Source organism: Pistacia vera, unplaced genomic scaffold (assembly GCF_008641045.1).
Source record: "Pistacia vera cultivar Batoury unplaced genomic scaffold, PisVer_v2 Contig338, whole genome shotgun sequence".
In the NCBI taxonomy this organism is placed as follows: domain Eukaryota; kingdom Viridiplantae; phylum Streptophyta; class Magnoliopsida; order Sapindales; family Anacardiaceae; genus Pistacia; species Pistacia vera.
The window spans coordinates 593,175-608,015 of NW_022196155.1; the positions used below are offsets into that span (position 1 = coordinate 593,175).

The 14,841-nt window shown below is 36.5% G+C and overlaps 2 protein-coding genes across 6 annotated transcripts; one reads left to right on the top strand and one right to left on the bottom strand.

The window, feature by feature from the left end:
* Nucleotides 1–241: 241 nt before the first annotated feature.
* On the top strand, nucleotides 242–4,856 carry LOC116138158. The gene is made up of 8 exons (XM_031423899.1): nucleotides 242–1,054; nucleotides 1,136–1,286; nucleotides 1,877–2,217; nucleotides 2,299–2,449; nucleotides 2,523–2,941; nucleotides 3,014–3,164; nucleotides 3,481–3,821; nucleotides 4,033–4,856. The coding sequence occupies exons 1-8, from the start codon at nucleotides 722–724 to the stop codon at nucleotides 4,546–4,548; spliced, it is 2,403 nt and encodes an 800-aa protein (XP_031279759.1). The 5' UTR covers nucleotides 242–721; the 3' UTR covers nucleotides 4,549–4,856.
* Nucleotides 4,857–4,986: 130 nt separating this feature from the next.
* On the bottom strand, nucleotides 4,987–14,614 carry LOC116138020 (protein RRC1-like). 5 transcript variants are annotated; one of them, XM_031423718.1, is made up of 18 exons: nucleotides 14,494–14,614; nucleotides 14,071–14,175; nucleotides 13,817–13,949; nucleotides 13,584–13,629; nucleotides 11,683–11,743; nucleotides 11,416–11,571; nucleotides 10,857–10,976; nucleotides 10,599–10,764; nucleotides 9,893–10,005; nucleotides 9,601–9,672; nucleotides 8,560–8,781; nucleotides 8,282–8,340; nucleotides 8,079–8,163; nucleotides 7,827–7,964; nucleotides 7,337–7,561; nucleotides 6,447–7,240; nucleotides 6,017–6,177; nucleotides 4,987–5,542 (listed from the first exon to the last, which is right to left on the bottom strand). In XM_031423718.1, the coding sequence occupies exons 2-18, from the start codon at nucleotides 14,143–14,145 to the stop codon at nucleotides 5,262–5,264; spliced, it is 2,907 nt and encodes a 968-aa protein (XP_031279578.1). In that variant the 5' UTR covers nucleotides 14,146–14,175; nucleotides 14,494–14,614; the 3' UTR covers nucleotides 4,987–5,261. The 5 variants fall into 5 exon arrangements, with proteins under 5 accessions (XP_031279578.1, XP_031279577.1, XP_031279582.1 ...); XM_031423717.1 differs by having other exon boundaries at nucleotides 11,416–11,574; XM_031423722.1 differs by lacking the exons at nucleotides 13,584–13,629; nucleotides 14,071–14,175; nucleotides 14,494–14,614 and having other exon boundaries at nucleotides 13,817–13,936.
* Nucleotides 14,615–14,841: the final 227 nt, after the last annotated feature.

The window sequence follows — 14,841 nt, forward strand, 5'->3', positions numbered from 1 at the left end:
GATTGTCTCTGTAACCAAACAGCAATTGCCCTTATTCCGGATTAGGGTTAAACTCGTCTCCCCATCTCTGTTGTTGCGCGCCAAACTCCGTGTCTGTATAAACATCAACTCATCAATAAAGTAAAAACTTTTTTAACCATTCTCTGCTTTCACTCACTCTCTTTAACTCAATTTCTTCATTTGATTCCTTATTTTTATTCAATTTCAATTCGAATTTTGCTTTTATTTATACTTTTTTTTTGGTCAATTGTTTGTTTCATTGAATCAATATCTTGAAAATCTATTTTTATTATGAATTTTCGGCTATTTTGATCCGAATTTTGGTTCATTAAGTGTTTCTGTAGCCAAATTGAAGTCTTATAGTGCCATCTAATGTGAGGTAAATAGGGGTTAATTAGTGTGGATTGATTAATATATATTATTGGAATGTTTTTGTCTTTTAATTTGTTGTCAATACAAAGCTCTTATATTTATGTGGTTGAAGTTGCATTTTTTAGTTTGAAGCTGTACTCTTATGGGGTTTTCGTTTACTGTTTTAGTGATTTAATGACATTTATTGTTGTTTAGTAGATAAAAACATTCGGTTGAAGCATTTTATGTGTATTGGCGCATTACTCTGTGAAGTTGTTATGCATGACTATTAGAATTGTGTCAAAGATTATTGATTTTGAGAGTAAAGTATGGGGTGGTTTGTTGATCTTTTAAGTTTGTAGGAGAAAGAATGGCTAGTCAGGTGCCAACAACCAATGACCGGTCGAGGACTTACTGGACACCGACAATGGAGCGGTATTTTGTTGATCTTATGTTAGAACAGATGCACAGAGGTAACAGAATAGGCCATACATTCAACAAGCAGGCATGGACAGACATGCTTACCATGTTCAATGCAAAATTTGGATCTCAGTATGACAAAGATGTCTTAAAAAGTCGTTATACGAATTTGTGGAAGCAATTCAATGATGTAAAGAATCTTCTTGATCAGACTGGATTTTCTTGGGATGAAAATCGGCAAATGGTGGTTGCTGATGATTATGTCTGGAATGCTTACATTAAGGTCCCATTGCTTTCTATTCAAGTATTCATCCATATCATGAAAATATCTGTGCCATATTGGTGAAATAACATATAAATGCAGGCTCACCCTGACGCACGATCCTACAAGACTAAAGCCTTGCTGAATTTTACTGATTTGTGCTTGATATATGGGTATACAACTGCTGATGGAAGATACAGTCTATCAAGTCATGATCTAGACTTCGACGATGAAGTCCAAGGAATAAATATGGGTTTGTATCCTTTTCTTTTAATGAACCATGATAGACATTGGTTGTATTCATTTGGACATAAAAAGTAATTCATCCGCATTCTTTCTTTATAATCTAGTTGTTGCTGTTTGTCTAAATTTATTAGTGAAGCTCTTAATCACCAGGGTTAAGGATGAGAAAAGTTAATTAAATAAATTAATAGAGGAAAAAGCTGTGAGTTTCCGTACTGTGCTAATGCGTGACCAGATCAGGAAGCATACTGAAATTCAGTCCATGGTTTTGCCCAAAAATGGCTGCTTAAATTTCCAAAATTGCAAATGGTCTTGATGCCACTTCTTTGGCATACTTCTGGTTGCTAGCCAGAATTTATTGTAAAGCCAGAAATAGGTTATCTGCTCAGTTTGCTGTGATCTACTTGAAACAATCACCAGAAGTAAATGCAGCTTGTGGGCCCTAGTGAAAATTTCACCCAGTGTACCAATGATTATGAGCTGTCTGAAATGTGAATGTCTCTTGGCTGCTTGTGATATTTAATTCTCCAGTGCATTAATGGATGAGGTGGACTATTTGCAGTAAAGATTAATACTTGGATAATATTCATCAATTGATAGGTGATGGAATGGGCAGCCTTGGCCCTATAAGTAACGAGCGTTCACGGACAGAGTGGACAGCAGCTATGGACCAGTATTTCATTGAGCTTCTGCTGGACCAAGTTGGAAGAGGCAATAAGACTGATAATACATTCAGCAAACAAGCATGGACGGACATGCTTGACTTGTTCAATGCAAAATTTTGTTCACAACATGGCAAAAGAGTGTTAAGACATCGATACAAGAAATTATGGAAATATTTTAGTGATGTGACGGTTATTCTGAAACAGGATGGTTTTTCTTGGGATGAAACACAACAAATGCTTGCAGCCAACGATGCTGTTTGGGATGCTTATATCAAGGTACACGGGTTGGAAAATTTTGTCATTCTTTTATCTTTTATACTTTCTTTAATAATGGGTATATACATAAATTGAACGTAGGCGCATCCACATGCTCGGGCATACAGGATGAAAACCTTGCCAAATTACACTGATTTGGCTCTTATATACGGGGATGCAGTTGGCAATGAAATTAGCAGTCGTTTGCATCAGGACAATGAGCCGGAGAGTGGCAATGTAGGAATAAAGGCTGGTGAGTTACTGTTATTTTTCACTAAGTTTTGATTACTTCTGTTTGAAATTCTTGCATATTTGTAGGATGTAAAATTTGGTCCACAATCTCTTGCCGACAGTCTCATGGTGCAAAATATTTTACTCTTACAAACAGTTTTTAGTGTCTGTAGGTGAAGGAAAAGGGAGCCAAACCCCTACTGGTAATGATCGAACAAGAACATATTGGACACCACCTATGGATCGTTATCTCATTGACTTATTACTAGACCAGGTGCGCAGAGGAAACAAACTTGGCCAGACTTTCATAAGTCAGGCTTGGAGCGACATGATTACATCCTTTAACGAGAAATTCCTTTCTCATCATGACAAAGATGTTTTGAAGAACCGGTACAAACATTTGAGGAGGCTTTACAATGAAATAAAGAATCTTCTTCAGCACAGTGGATTCTCATGGGACGAGACACGAGATATGGTAACTGCTGAAGATCATATTTGGGATGCTTATATTAAGGTGTGCTGCTCTCTATTTTAATTAGATTATAAGAATTACTGTTCTTCTGTCTCTTACATATTGCACATTCAGGAACATCCTGATGCTCGATCATATAGAGTGAAAACTGTGCCAAGCTATCTTAAACTTTGTGTGATATTTGGAGAAGAAATCTATGATGGAAGATACAATCGTTTGGCTCAAAATATAGACTCCAACTGTGAAATTCCTGTTCTCATGACTGGTAAATATTTTATTTGACTTGTGATAATTTGATTGGATGTTTTATTGATCTGGGGCAAAAGAATCAGATCTTGAATTTGAATCCTCTTAGAGTTACAGTGCTCCTCTTGAAAACCTACAAAAACAGAACTGTCTCCTGAAACAGAATAATATTTTAAATGCCGTAATGATACTGCTTTTTTTTTTTTTTTCCTTTAACCACATACTTTAGAACTTAAGCATGATTCCTGGTCGTGGAAAGAGTTTGAGCTCCATCTATTTGGAACTGTTTTAATGCTTAGATGAATAGCATGTTCAAAGTTTTGTCAATTTTGCAGGTTTTGAAAAAAATGACCATCTCATTACCAGTATTGACCCTTTTGAAACTGGATGGACACCATTAATGGAACGTTATTTTATTGACCTTATGTTGGAGCAGTTGAATGAAGGAAATAAGATTAATCACACTTTTAATGAGCAATCATGGGTTCACATGGTTGAAGCATTCAATGAGAAATTTGGACTTCAGTGTGACAAATACATTCTAGAAAATCAGTACATCTACCTGATGAAACAGCATGAAGACATCTGCAATCTTCTCCAGCATAGCAGGTTTTTCTGGGATGAAGCTCAACAAATGATAATCAGTGATGACATTGTCTGGGAAGCTTATATCAAGGTGTCACTGTATTATCCTGGCCCTATTCCTCATGTTCACTGCTAAATAACTCATGTTCCAGAGGCTGTTACTTGTAACCACATTCTATTGATTATCTTACCTTCCTGCATAAGACTATCGATTTGACAATAGAACTGAGATGTCATTTTTCCAAATTCAACTTTTGTTGTTCCTTCTATCATTTGTTAAGTTTGTGTATTTAATTTTGCAGGACTATCCAAACGCAGCCTCCTACAGAAATAAGTACTTGGGCAATTTTGGTGATTTATGCAAGATTTATGGGAATGAAGTGTCAAATGGAGGACAAGAAGGGCAGGATATAGGAGTTGAGAGTCATAATGATACACTTGAACTAGAAATAGGAGTCTCTGGAGAATTACAATGTTGGGGTGAAGATGATCAAATATCCGATCAACATAGAAAGCGGCCAATTTCATTGCCATCTGTCCCTGGACAGTCGAACAAAGTGCAGAAAACTGGCAAGGAGATGCAAAATGGCGTTTCTGAGATGACCGGCATACCCACATCATTAGTGAGCAAGAAAGGGAATAAGAACCACATAGCAATAGAAAGTGCTATTAATGCACTTCAAGCTATACCAGATATAGATGATGAGTTATTGCTGGATGCTTGTGATCTCTTAGAAGATGAAAGAAAAGCAAAGACGTTCGTAGCATTGGATTTTACATTGCGAAAAAAGTGGTTACTTAGAAAGCTTCGCCCATAGTAGCAGCCTTTCAGATTTTGTGTAACAAAATTTTATCTTGCCATAACTCTCATCTTTTAGTTCACAAGGTTTAAGGTATGGACCTAGATTAGAAAAGTTTGTTTGAGCAGAATTAGATTTTAGCATTGTAAACAAATTTTGTAGCATATATGATATATCCCAGTGGAGTATCATATTATTTGCTTGTGACACAATATGATAAAATATACAGAGGTTATAGCCTCAGCCTGTATAGTGTATATATTATCCAAAGAACATCGAAAATATGCGTTGCAGCGACTTGAATTAGTTTAATTACTTCCACTCAAGGCCGTTTGTTCAACAAATCAATTAAAATCCATCTATTACTGCTGCCTGATTGAGAGCTTTTTAGTGGCATCGAAATGGTCGCAGTGCATGTAACTAGAGAAGCCTTAAAATAGAGAGCTTGATAAATTCCCAAAAAAAAAAAAAAAAAATTTAATTACTAAATTATAACCATGATGCATAAATCTTACAAGAACATTTGACTACAAAATGTTTTGCAAGAGACAGATTTCCTCTCACAAATTGTCACTGGGAATAAATGTTAAAGTTAATTATTCACATCATTTGAAAATAGATTTTCCATGTCATAGACCCAGAAACTTTGATGACCCAAAAGATGTGAAGACACTCTCAACTCTTTCTTCTTAAGTAGCAACAAACTTAGCCTGTTCCATAAGCCATAAGACTCATTTTATCCGTCTCCTTCTCTCCCTATCCCTGTCCCTGCTTCGGTCTCTGTCGTGATCATCCCTCTCTTTGCTTCCACTCTTTTCACGACGTTCTCTCCCCCTTTCACATTCAAAATCATGAGCTCTATCTTTGTCCCTATGCCTTTCCCGATCTCTATCTAAATCACTTTCCTTCTCCCTCTCCCTGTTTGATTTCCGTGGTGGGCTCTCACTTCGGCTCTGGCTGCGGCGTCGTTTTCTTAAAGAGTCACGAGCATCGTCCCTTCTATCCCTCCTCTCTGCAGATTCAAAGAGAAAACCAATAGACGTGTTAGTTTAACCTTAGTTAAACCTCCAACCAGAATTTAATGAAGAAAAATTAAGCTTTACTTGTGACATAAAATTCCTAAACAGGTACATAAACAGCAAATTTTCCAGATGTCATCAATGGCCTCTAAAACAGTATGTACTAATTACCTAATCATAAAATCATAAATAGCAGAAAAGGCAATACATAAATAGCACAAAAACTAAACCAGTATTTGAAACAAAGACAGTGGTAGGATATAAATTTAATCAACATTATATCAAACAATAATACTACACTCACAACCTTTTTATACAAACTCTCTCACAAAGTTATGTGAGAGAAATAAACTTTCACACAATCATCTTTTGCCATATAGATTTGTGAGAGAAAGTTTGTATAAAAAAGGTTGTGGATGTAGTATTACTCCATATCAAAAGAATCAGTCTCGCTTATAGGCACATACTGTTCCCGCCTTCATTAGAATCTGATAGGCCATACTCAGACTCTAGCCGCTTGCGATGGATTGCAACTTTCTTCTCGATTTCCTCAGTACTTTTGATACCCCGCTCCTCAAGGGATTCACGATACTCTATAATAGCAACTTCCAAACGTCTCAACTTTTGTCTGCAGTAACATAAGCACAGTCAGGCATCACAAAGGAAATAATGGGTTACAGAATAGCAAAAAGTCGGATTTCGAAGAAGACTCAATGGAATCATCAAATTTGTTTCGCATGGAAACAAACTTCTACCTTCACTTAAAAGGGAAGGAGGAAGGGGTGGTGTAATAAACTGTCTTGTAAAACCAAAAAAGAAAATCAGCATTAACTAAGCTACTTTATTTCTAAGAACAAAAATTTAAGCTAAGAGAGGGAGGCGGAAATACAACACGACCTTTGCTCTTCATTCATTCCACTGTCAGATTGTACAAGAATGCTGGTATCAGTCGCAAGCTCCATGTCATCAGCCTTGCTAAGACCATCACCAGCATTCTCACTTCCAGAAGAAGAGTAGCTCAACCCCAAACTTCTCTTTTGTTCGTCATCACTTTCATCATCCTCAACAGCCCATTTTGAGGCTGGAAGAACAGGATCATTTTTCTCTTTTTTTGTGAAAGGCTTTAGCTCAGGCTGTGGAATAGGTATGGTTGCAGCCAAAGGTACAGAACCTGCGCCCTGTGACAGCTTCTCATCCTCCCCATAACGGTTCCATCCTGAAAATCCCACTGGCTCAGGTTCAACATTCATTTCTTTCCGACCACTTGGATATCTGCCAGAAGTTGAATGGCCCTGACCAAGTTTCAAGTCATCATCCAGTTCGTAGCCCCTCTGCTTTTCAGCATCTTCCAGGCTCAGCAATCGTGCAACCATTATTTCTCTACCACCAACAAGAGACAATCCATTATGTCTGCAACGTCTTTCAAGCTCAGCAATGGGAAGGTCCATTAACTCCTTCATAGCTGCACTTTTGCCCATTGCCAATGCAGCATCTTGGTTGGCTTTACCCCCATCACTTGTATTTTCAGAACTAGTTTTCTTTTCTATTTCTGAAGCATCACCACTGATAGAATGAAAAGGAGTCACACCTGAATTCCCGGACCGAAGAAACGTAGCTCGTAATCCATTCACATATGCATCTGAAAACAGAAACCAATCTGACCATACTTGCAATACTTTCAAAACTCGTTCCTGCCGAAACTCAAATAATTATCACATCAAAACCAGAAGCAGAACAAATGAAAAATACAACAGGAAGTCAAAATGAAAGTTGCCATTACTGCTCACCTTTAGGGCCTCAGCAGTAATCCTTCCAGTTATACTACGATACAAGTCATTAAAGCTCTCCATTATGTCAGGTAATGTTGCTTCAAATTTGGTACGGTAAGCAGATGCATTTTTTACAGGAGCACTGCTATTGTGGAGAACATCAGAGACGAGCATGAGCCTAGCTACTTTGGTTGGAATAGGGGTCTCCTTAAGAGTCAATGATTCTGTCAGGACTTCGACTATCTGCAAGATAAAAACCACCAAATACGTCTAAATTTCACAGTGAAGAGCTCAGGAGATGACATGCAGAACTGATCTATTCAAAACTCTCACGCTCAAGTTAACAAAGCTCTGTTCATGTTCTCAAAGTTCAATAACATCTCATGGATATGTCATTGAGGCAAAAGCAGTCGAAAGTCCACAAAAGAATGATTGCAACTATCATATGAACAAATGAGAACACCGTGCCAAATACCAGATTTGTGATTTCTTTGTAAACGCAAGTTACCTCTCCAGCGGCATCAGCATTATCTAGGGAAAAACCCATAGCTTCTTTTATCAGACTTCTCTCCAGTGTTAATGCACGTAGCATGTCCTCGAATTCATCCCTCTGTGAATCAGTTAATGTTCTTTCTGGTTCCACACGCTGGAAATGTTAATGAGGAAAATGAATTATGAAATGACTAAGAAACTATAATCTACAATTATGTAACGCAAAAGAAGAATTATTTAATTATCCAGGCCAAATTATGACAAGCACCCTGCTTCTTCCTGCAGCAAATGTGGTGCCAGACTCCTTTTCATGCTCTGGGCTTTTTGCAATCGGCAGGGGGGGTGGCATCCATCTGGTAAAAGCAAGTAATATCACGTGGTTAATACAGCATAGTAAATTGATAAATTCAAAAACTTCTAAGGTAATTAGACACAGAATCACACTGAAACATGATGATGGAATTCCATTACCTTCCACTGCCAGTTATCATGATAAAAGGTTCTGTTCGCCACCTTTGAAGAGTATCACCCTGCAGATACAAAACAATTCAGTTCAAAGACACATATATCAACACAGTTGTACCCTCTATCACAGAATTGACATGCACTATTACAACTGTCAACTTCACAAGTGCAATAACAGTAACGGCACCATCATAGTCTGAGAAGTATTAATTATTATTATGCCCAAAATTCTAAAACAATCTTGAGAATCAGAGATATTTATTTAGTCATACAACAGAATATACCTGTGCAAAAGAGTATAACCTCCAAACATAGTAAGTATGCTCCTTTGACCCAAGCTCAAACAAGAAGTTAAAAAGAGGATTCCCACGACCCCTTTCCATAATAGCTTGTTCAAAAGCACATCCTCCATCCAAAACATAAAGAGCCATTGTATCAATCACATGCTGTAGATGATGATCCTCTGGTGGAACAACCATTATATCAGGAACATTTGGTGTAAGAACCTGGGCAACCCAATCAAGTGATCAGCAGAATGTACTAATTTAGAAAAAAAAAAATCAGTTTAAAGACGAAGTACATATAAACTCTATATACTCTATTATGTGCAGTTAGCAACTTTTACAAAACCATGATTCATGGAAAATGTAGAGATGAAGATGGGCCAATCTGCCAAACGTCACTTAAGACACTTAATCAAACCTTGATGGTTTACTCTCAAGCATTCAGCAAAGAAAAAAAGGATGGTAGACCAGACAATAAAGAAAATTAATCCTATCCAGAAATTCCAATCACCTACTTAAAATTTGTGCAGAAAAAAAGAAACAAAGGGCCATAAAATACCTAAGCCATAAGGCAATTCATGGTTAAAATAATGATAACCCAAAGAGTTATTTCTCCTTGATTAAAAAGATCAAGTATCACATCAACCCACAAACAACTTGGCCAACAAAATATCATGAGAGAATATAATGAATCAAGAAACCAAACAACTATAGCATTGCATATAAACTAAGGTCTATTTTTAGGAATCAGGAGAAACACTAATTGCCTTGAAGGACCATATATGAAAATAGATCTCAAAAGCAGAAAGTTACAGCTCAAAAGTAGCATAGTATTCCAAGATCCAATGACAGTATTAAAAAAGAACATAAAAGAAGTCCTATAAAAAATAATAAATAAATAAGAAAGTGCATTAACTCAAAACAGAACATAAGGAACCCAGATGCCAGCAAAACAGATTCACTAAGGATTTCACGTTGCGATTTATTACATATTCATAATGCATACAGCTGTAAAACAATACCAACAGAATTAAATCTTACCAGTTCAGAGTTCTGATTTGGAACAGAAGTCACTGGTGGACCTGATGGACCAGATAAGATCACGGTAGCACCCTGTCACAACAGAATCAAACATGCTTCAGGAGTACTAACATAGATAATTGAGCAGCTTTTGTAAATTGACCAGTCACGCTTAAGATCCCAATATAGCAATACTAGACAATTCTTCATTAATGTTTGAAAAATGTGTCCCAAAGCATCAATTTAATGGGAAAAATGGATCTATAAAATAAGAAAAACAAACTTTCAAGGTTCTACTGAAAGCATAACATACCTCCTTACTCCTGATGGCCATCTGTCCAGGCGGAGGAGCAGGTAGTGCTTGTGAAGGAAGGGCGACAGATTTTCCCCATCCAATCTTCAACTCGTACTCATAAACAACAACTCCTATAACAGAAAATATATCTATTCAGTCTCTCTTGTCATTTCATTAACCGAATGCATGTAAAAATAGTTGTTGCCCGAGAGCATTCAGCAGAATCATAAAATATTAAAATCTTCAAATAATGTTTCCACATTTCCCAGAAGATTAAAATCAATCATATACAAAACTATCATTTTTGCCATACAAAGTCATTTATAGAACATAAAGAGCCATCTATCTAATGTTATAATTGCACACGTAAGATCCAATTGATAAATGATCAAAAGTTTGAATGCCATACTAATAATCTCATACCACAGCAACTATAACTTGCAGGAAGAGAGCCCAAAAATACACCTTTTTATCCTTCAATATAAATTAGAAAAAAAGATGGCAACCAAGAGCAGCAGTGTCCATGATTTCATGTCATATATATAAATCCACCATTCCCAAAAGCACAATTGCATAAACATAGACGTTTACGAGACAGCAAAATTTCTCTGATATTATACCTACCTAATGAAGAGAATACACAAGTATAGCATATAAAAAATGATATGCACTATTTCTTTTAAAAAAAAAAAAAAAAAATTAATGAAGATCTATAAAACCGAACCTTGCATTTCATCTTTTGCAGCCTGCCCATCGGCTCTATTCATAAAGGCTACAAAGCCACAATTTCGTTGCCGTCTTCGCTCCTCTTCTGTTCTTGGCCACATTATTTTCACACTAGCAATAGGCCCAAATCTTCCAAAAGTCCGCAGAAGAAAATTCTCATCAACCTAGATAAATTAGACAATAATTACTATCTCCGGTCTGCAAAGCCGACCCACATTGGAGTAATGACACAAGGACTTAAAAATTAGAAAACCACCTGTGGGGAGAGATTTCCAACATACAGATTTGTAGTCTGTGGATCACCATCATCGAATGATCCAGGAAGCTTTCCACTTGGATCAAAGTCATCGGGCAGCTCATCGAATCGGCTAGATGGCTGAAAAAGATAAAACTTAGTAACATGTTCATTTATGTTTGAGATGAATACGTGCTAAGTGTAAATCAACATCTAACAGGGAAAAATCTGATAAAAATATATATTAAAATGAGTATGTGGTACAGATACATGCATTTGCAGCAACGCAAAAGACTTCTAAAGCACAAACACTTAGATCATTAAGTACACAAACTACACAATGGATACATGTAAGGATATGTCTACGCATCTGCATAAGAATAAAGGATGCAGACCATGCTTGAACATGATTTATGTATTGACACACAAAACAAATTTTGGAGGTGGCAGTAGAAAAAGAGAGAAAACAGTAATGCACCAATTTCTTTTAGTAATCTTTGCACTATAATCAGATGAAATTAAAATTGCTAGTATTCATAGATTTAAATAACCCACAACAATCCAAAAGAAAAACACTTACAGCAGAACTTTCACTATGACGCCCGTCACGCCAATGTTCACGTTCCTGATTTCGCCTCTCCCTCATCTCTTGTTCATGCTTCAACTCCTCCATGAAATGATCTATGTTCCGAGACTTCCCTTTCTCTTTCTCCTTCTCCTTCGGCCTATCCTCCTCCTTCTACATAATATATGCCAAAATTTAGAATTAACTATGCATATTACAAGACCAGAAAACTAACTTGGGAACAATATAAATGAGTGCTACAAATACTATTAGAATACTAACCTTCTTTTCTGATTCTTTTCCCTTGGCCGCCAAAGGAGGTGGAATAAAAGATGGAACATACCTGCATAAATGATATCGCGATAAACTTCCATGACACCAAAATCTCCCATGTGTTTCCCTGTTCTATTTATATGAGAACAAGACTTCTCTACACCATTCTTTGGGATAATCTCTAGGTTGATTTTCTATATGTATTATTGCTGCAAGTTTTTTATGTGCATTAAGCACTGCCAAACACAACTAAATATACGTCTTTATCAAATTTTCATTAACGTGAATACTTGCAAATAAACTAGTTTATAATTTGATGAATCAAATCATTCTTATCATATTTGACAAACAAAAGGCAATTAATGTGCTCAAAGAGCATTTTTCAGTATCTATAACATCATTCCTTTTTCTTTTTCTTTTTATTGATAGGAAACATAGATATCCATATTAATGTAAAAAAACTTAGATAGTGAATCAGAAATCCACCTCTACAAATCTAAAAAGGGGCTGAAGCTTTAAAAAGAGTACCATGAACCTGTGAAAAAAGAAACCCAAAAAAAGAGAAATGCTATGGCATGGACAAATCCTAAAATACCAAATCAACTTACTACCACTAAACAACTAGGATAAAAAAGATGTCCTGAAAGTCTTTTGAGAAAGAAGCTCAAAGAAATGCCAAAAACTTGATCTTGTCCCACATCAATCCTTGATAAGATTATTTACCATAAAATACGTCTGGAAATGCAACAAAAATAGTTCCCTCAACACTTAAATAAATTTCTTCCTTTCTCATAATACTCTGCACAACTAGAGATAGGATAAACTACAAACTATGGTCTCATGCAAATCATGGCTCACAATAGGGGTGGACGGGTCCGGGTACTTGCCCAAATTCAAAGGAACCGCAACCGCAACCGGCCGGTTCCTTGGATTTAGAACCGAAACCAGTTCCAGTTCCGGTTCCGGTTCCTAGAAGCCAGGAATCAGAAATTCAAACATAGGTTCCAGTTCCGGGTACTCGGATTAACTTTATTTACCCCTCACTTTTAAAAAAAAGACAAATAAACCCTCTAAAAATTACAAATACACCCCTGATAGTTTACAAAAATTACAATTATGTCCCGTTTCCTACCCGGAAACCCAGATCTCGGTTCCGTTTCCTGCAGGGGTGGAACCAGAACAGGCCAGTTCCTGATTTCTACAACCGGAACCCACCCTATGAGGGCCGGTTCCAGGTAGGAACTGAAATCAAAACCCCGGGTTCCAGCCGGTTCCAGCTGGTTCTTTTGCACACCCCTAGCTCACAGTAACATGAACTTCTCAACTGGGCAAACTGCAATGCCCCAAAAAAGGAATAGATATCTTACTCTTCTTGAGCAACATATGAATTCAACAATAGTCTTTGCAACAAACATCAACATTGACACAACCACTACAAAAAGTCCTAAGTGAAGTGTCCTAATGGCCCAACCCATCAGAACATTAGCATAAAAGAGAACAATAAGAATAGAATATCAATGGAGAAGTGTGAATTCCAAGTTCTAGAATCTCCAATATTAATACAAAGGAGAGCAATCCATAAACATACATAAATTACAAACAAGATGAGAAAAAGAAAATAATAAAAGGCCAAGAAATGGCAACTTCTTAATTACCAAAACTTAGAATTTCTTTCTCCAGATAATTTTTTTCATATACTAACATGCCAGCATCAAAAGAAAGATTCTGCGCAACCTAATGTCTTCAGCTATAATGAATAACAAAATAAAATTCTCCAAGTTTGTTATATTTAAGACCTCGGTAACAAAAGGCTATATCTGAGTATTAACCAATTTTTTTCTTATTCATGATGCCTCATCAAAAGCATTAGCACTGTAGCGTAGCATTGTTAATTAAAAGCATTTATTTACCTACTTCCCTTCTTTGGTACAGACACCCCATCTTTGGACTTTTCACCTGCCATCCGCGAATGAATAAGAAAGGTCCATATTTTTATTAATGTGTCCCCATAATAATAGAAAAACTATTCTATTAATCCATAGTGTGAAATGAAAAAAGAATATACATTGACACTGGAAACAGAAATAACTGTAAATATAAGTAATAGCAAAAGGCAAATGTAGAGTTACTTGTTCACACTGACCTTCAGAATCCTTCAATTTATCATTGGGATTGATTGTTCCTCCTCGAACAAAAGACTTTGACCCAGGAGCAGAATCCCCTTGAAATGACTCTACAAACTCCGCATACAACCGAGCTGTTTCATCCTCTGCTCTCTGAGAGCACATATAAAGTTGATACAATCAGACTATTAGTTATTCTAATTTCTTTACCGATCAACACCTATCAGCTTATCAAAACACAATACCCAGGAGCTTGAAATCCAAAATCACATACCTTTTTCTTAGCCTCTTCCTCCTCTCTATGCTTCTGAAAAGGAGTCTTCTTCCGCGTAATAGAGAAGGAACTCATTTTCAAGTAGCCAACTTCTCGTAAACAATTCTGCAATAAATTGGATAGAAATTCAAAACCCATGATAAATCTTTAAAAATACTAATAATAAATCAGTGAACACACCAATCAAAATCTATAAAAATTTTCTGAAAGAGAAGATAAATCTAGGGTTCTGCAGTTTTAATTAAACAATTTTACCTCCACGTAGTGAGTTTCGAAGAATCAATAAGAGAACATAAGCTAATATTAATAGGGAAATTTAGGGTTCGTGGCTCAATCGAAACCAAAAAAAAAAAAAAATTAAAAAAAGAAGTTCAAACGTAATTTGAATATGACAAGCAACAAAACAGGTTGAGGAGCACAAACCTAGTAGAGCGATTCGAACACTGTAACTTCTCAGGGTTAGAGATTGTGGGTTTTGAGTTGAGACTTTGAGACGGAGCTATTGAATCGATACACCATCAGAAGAAATGAGTGTGAAAAAAAAAATTAATAAATTAAATTAAATAAAAGGTTAATTGAAGTGAGACTGCTATATACTTGCATCGTCAGCAGCAAGCACTGAGCCGATTGGGCCACGTGTTTGGGTAGAAACTTCAAGAATTGCATTAGGGCGCGGTAACAAAACCAAACCAAACCCATATACGTGAAATTGTAATGTGTATAACGGCTTGGTTTGGTTGGATTTTGGGAATACTAGTATTCCCAAAAAAG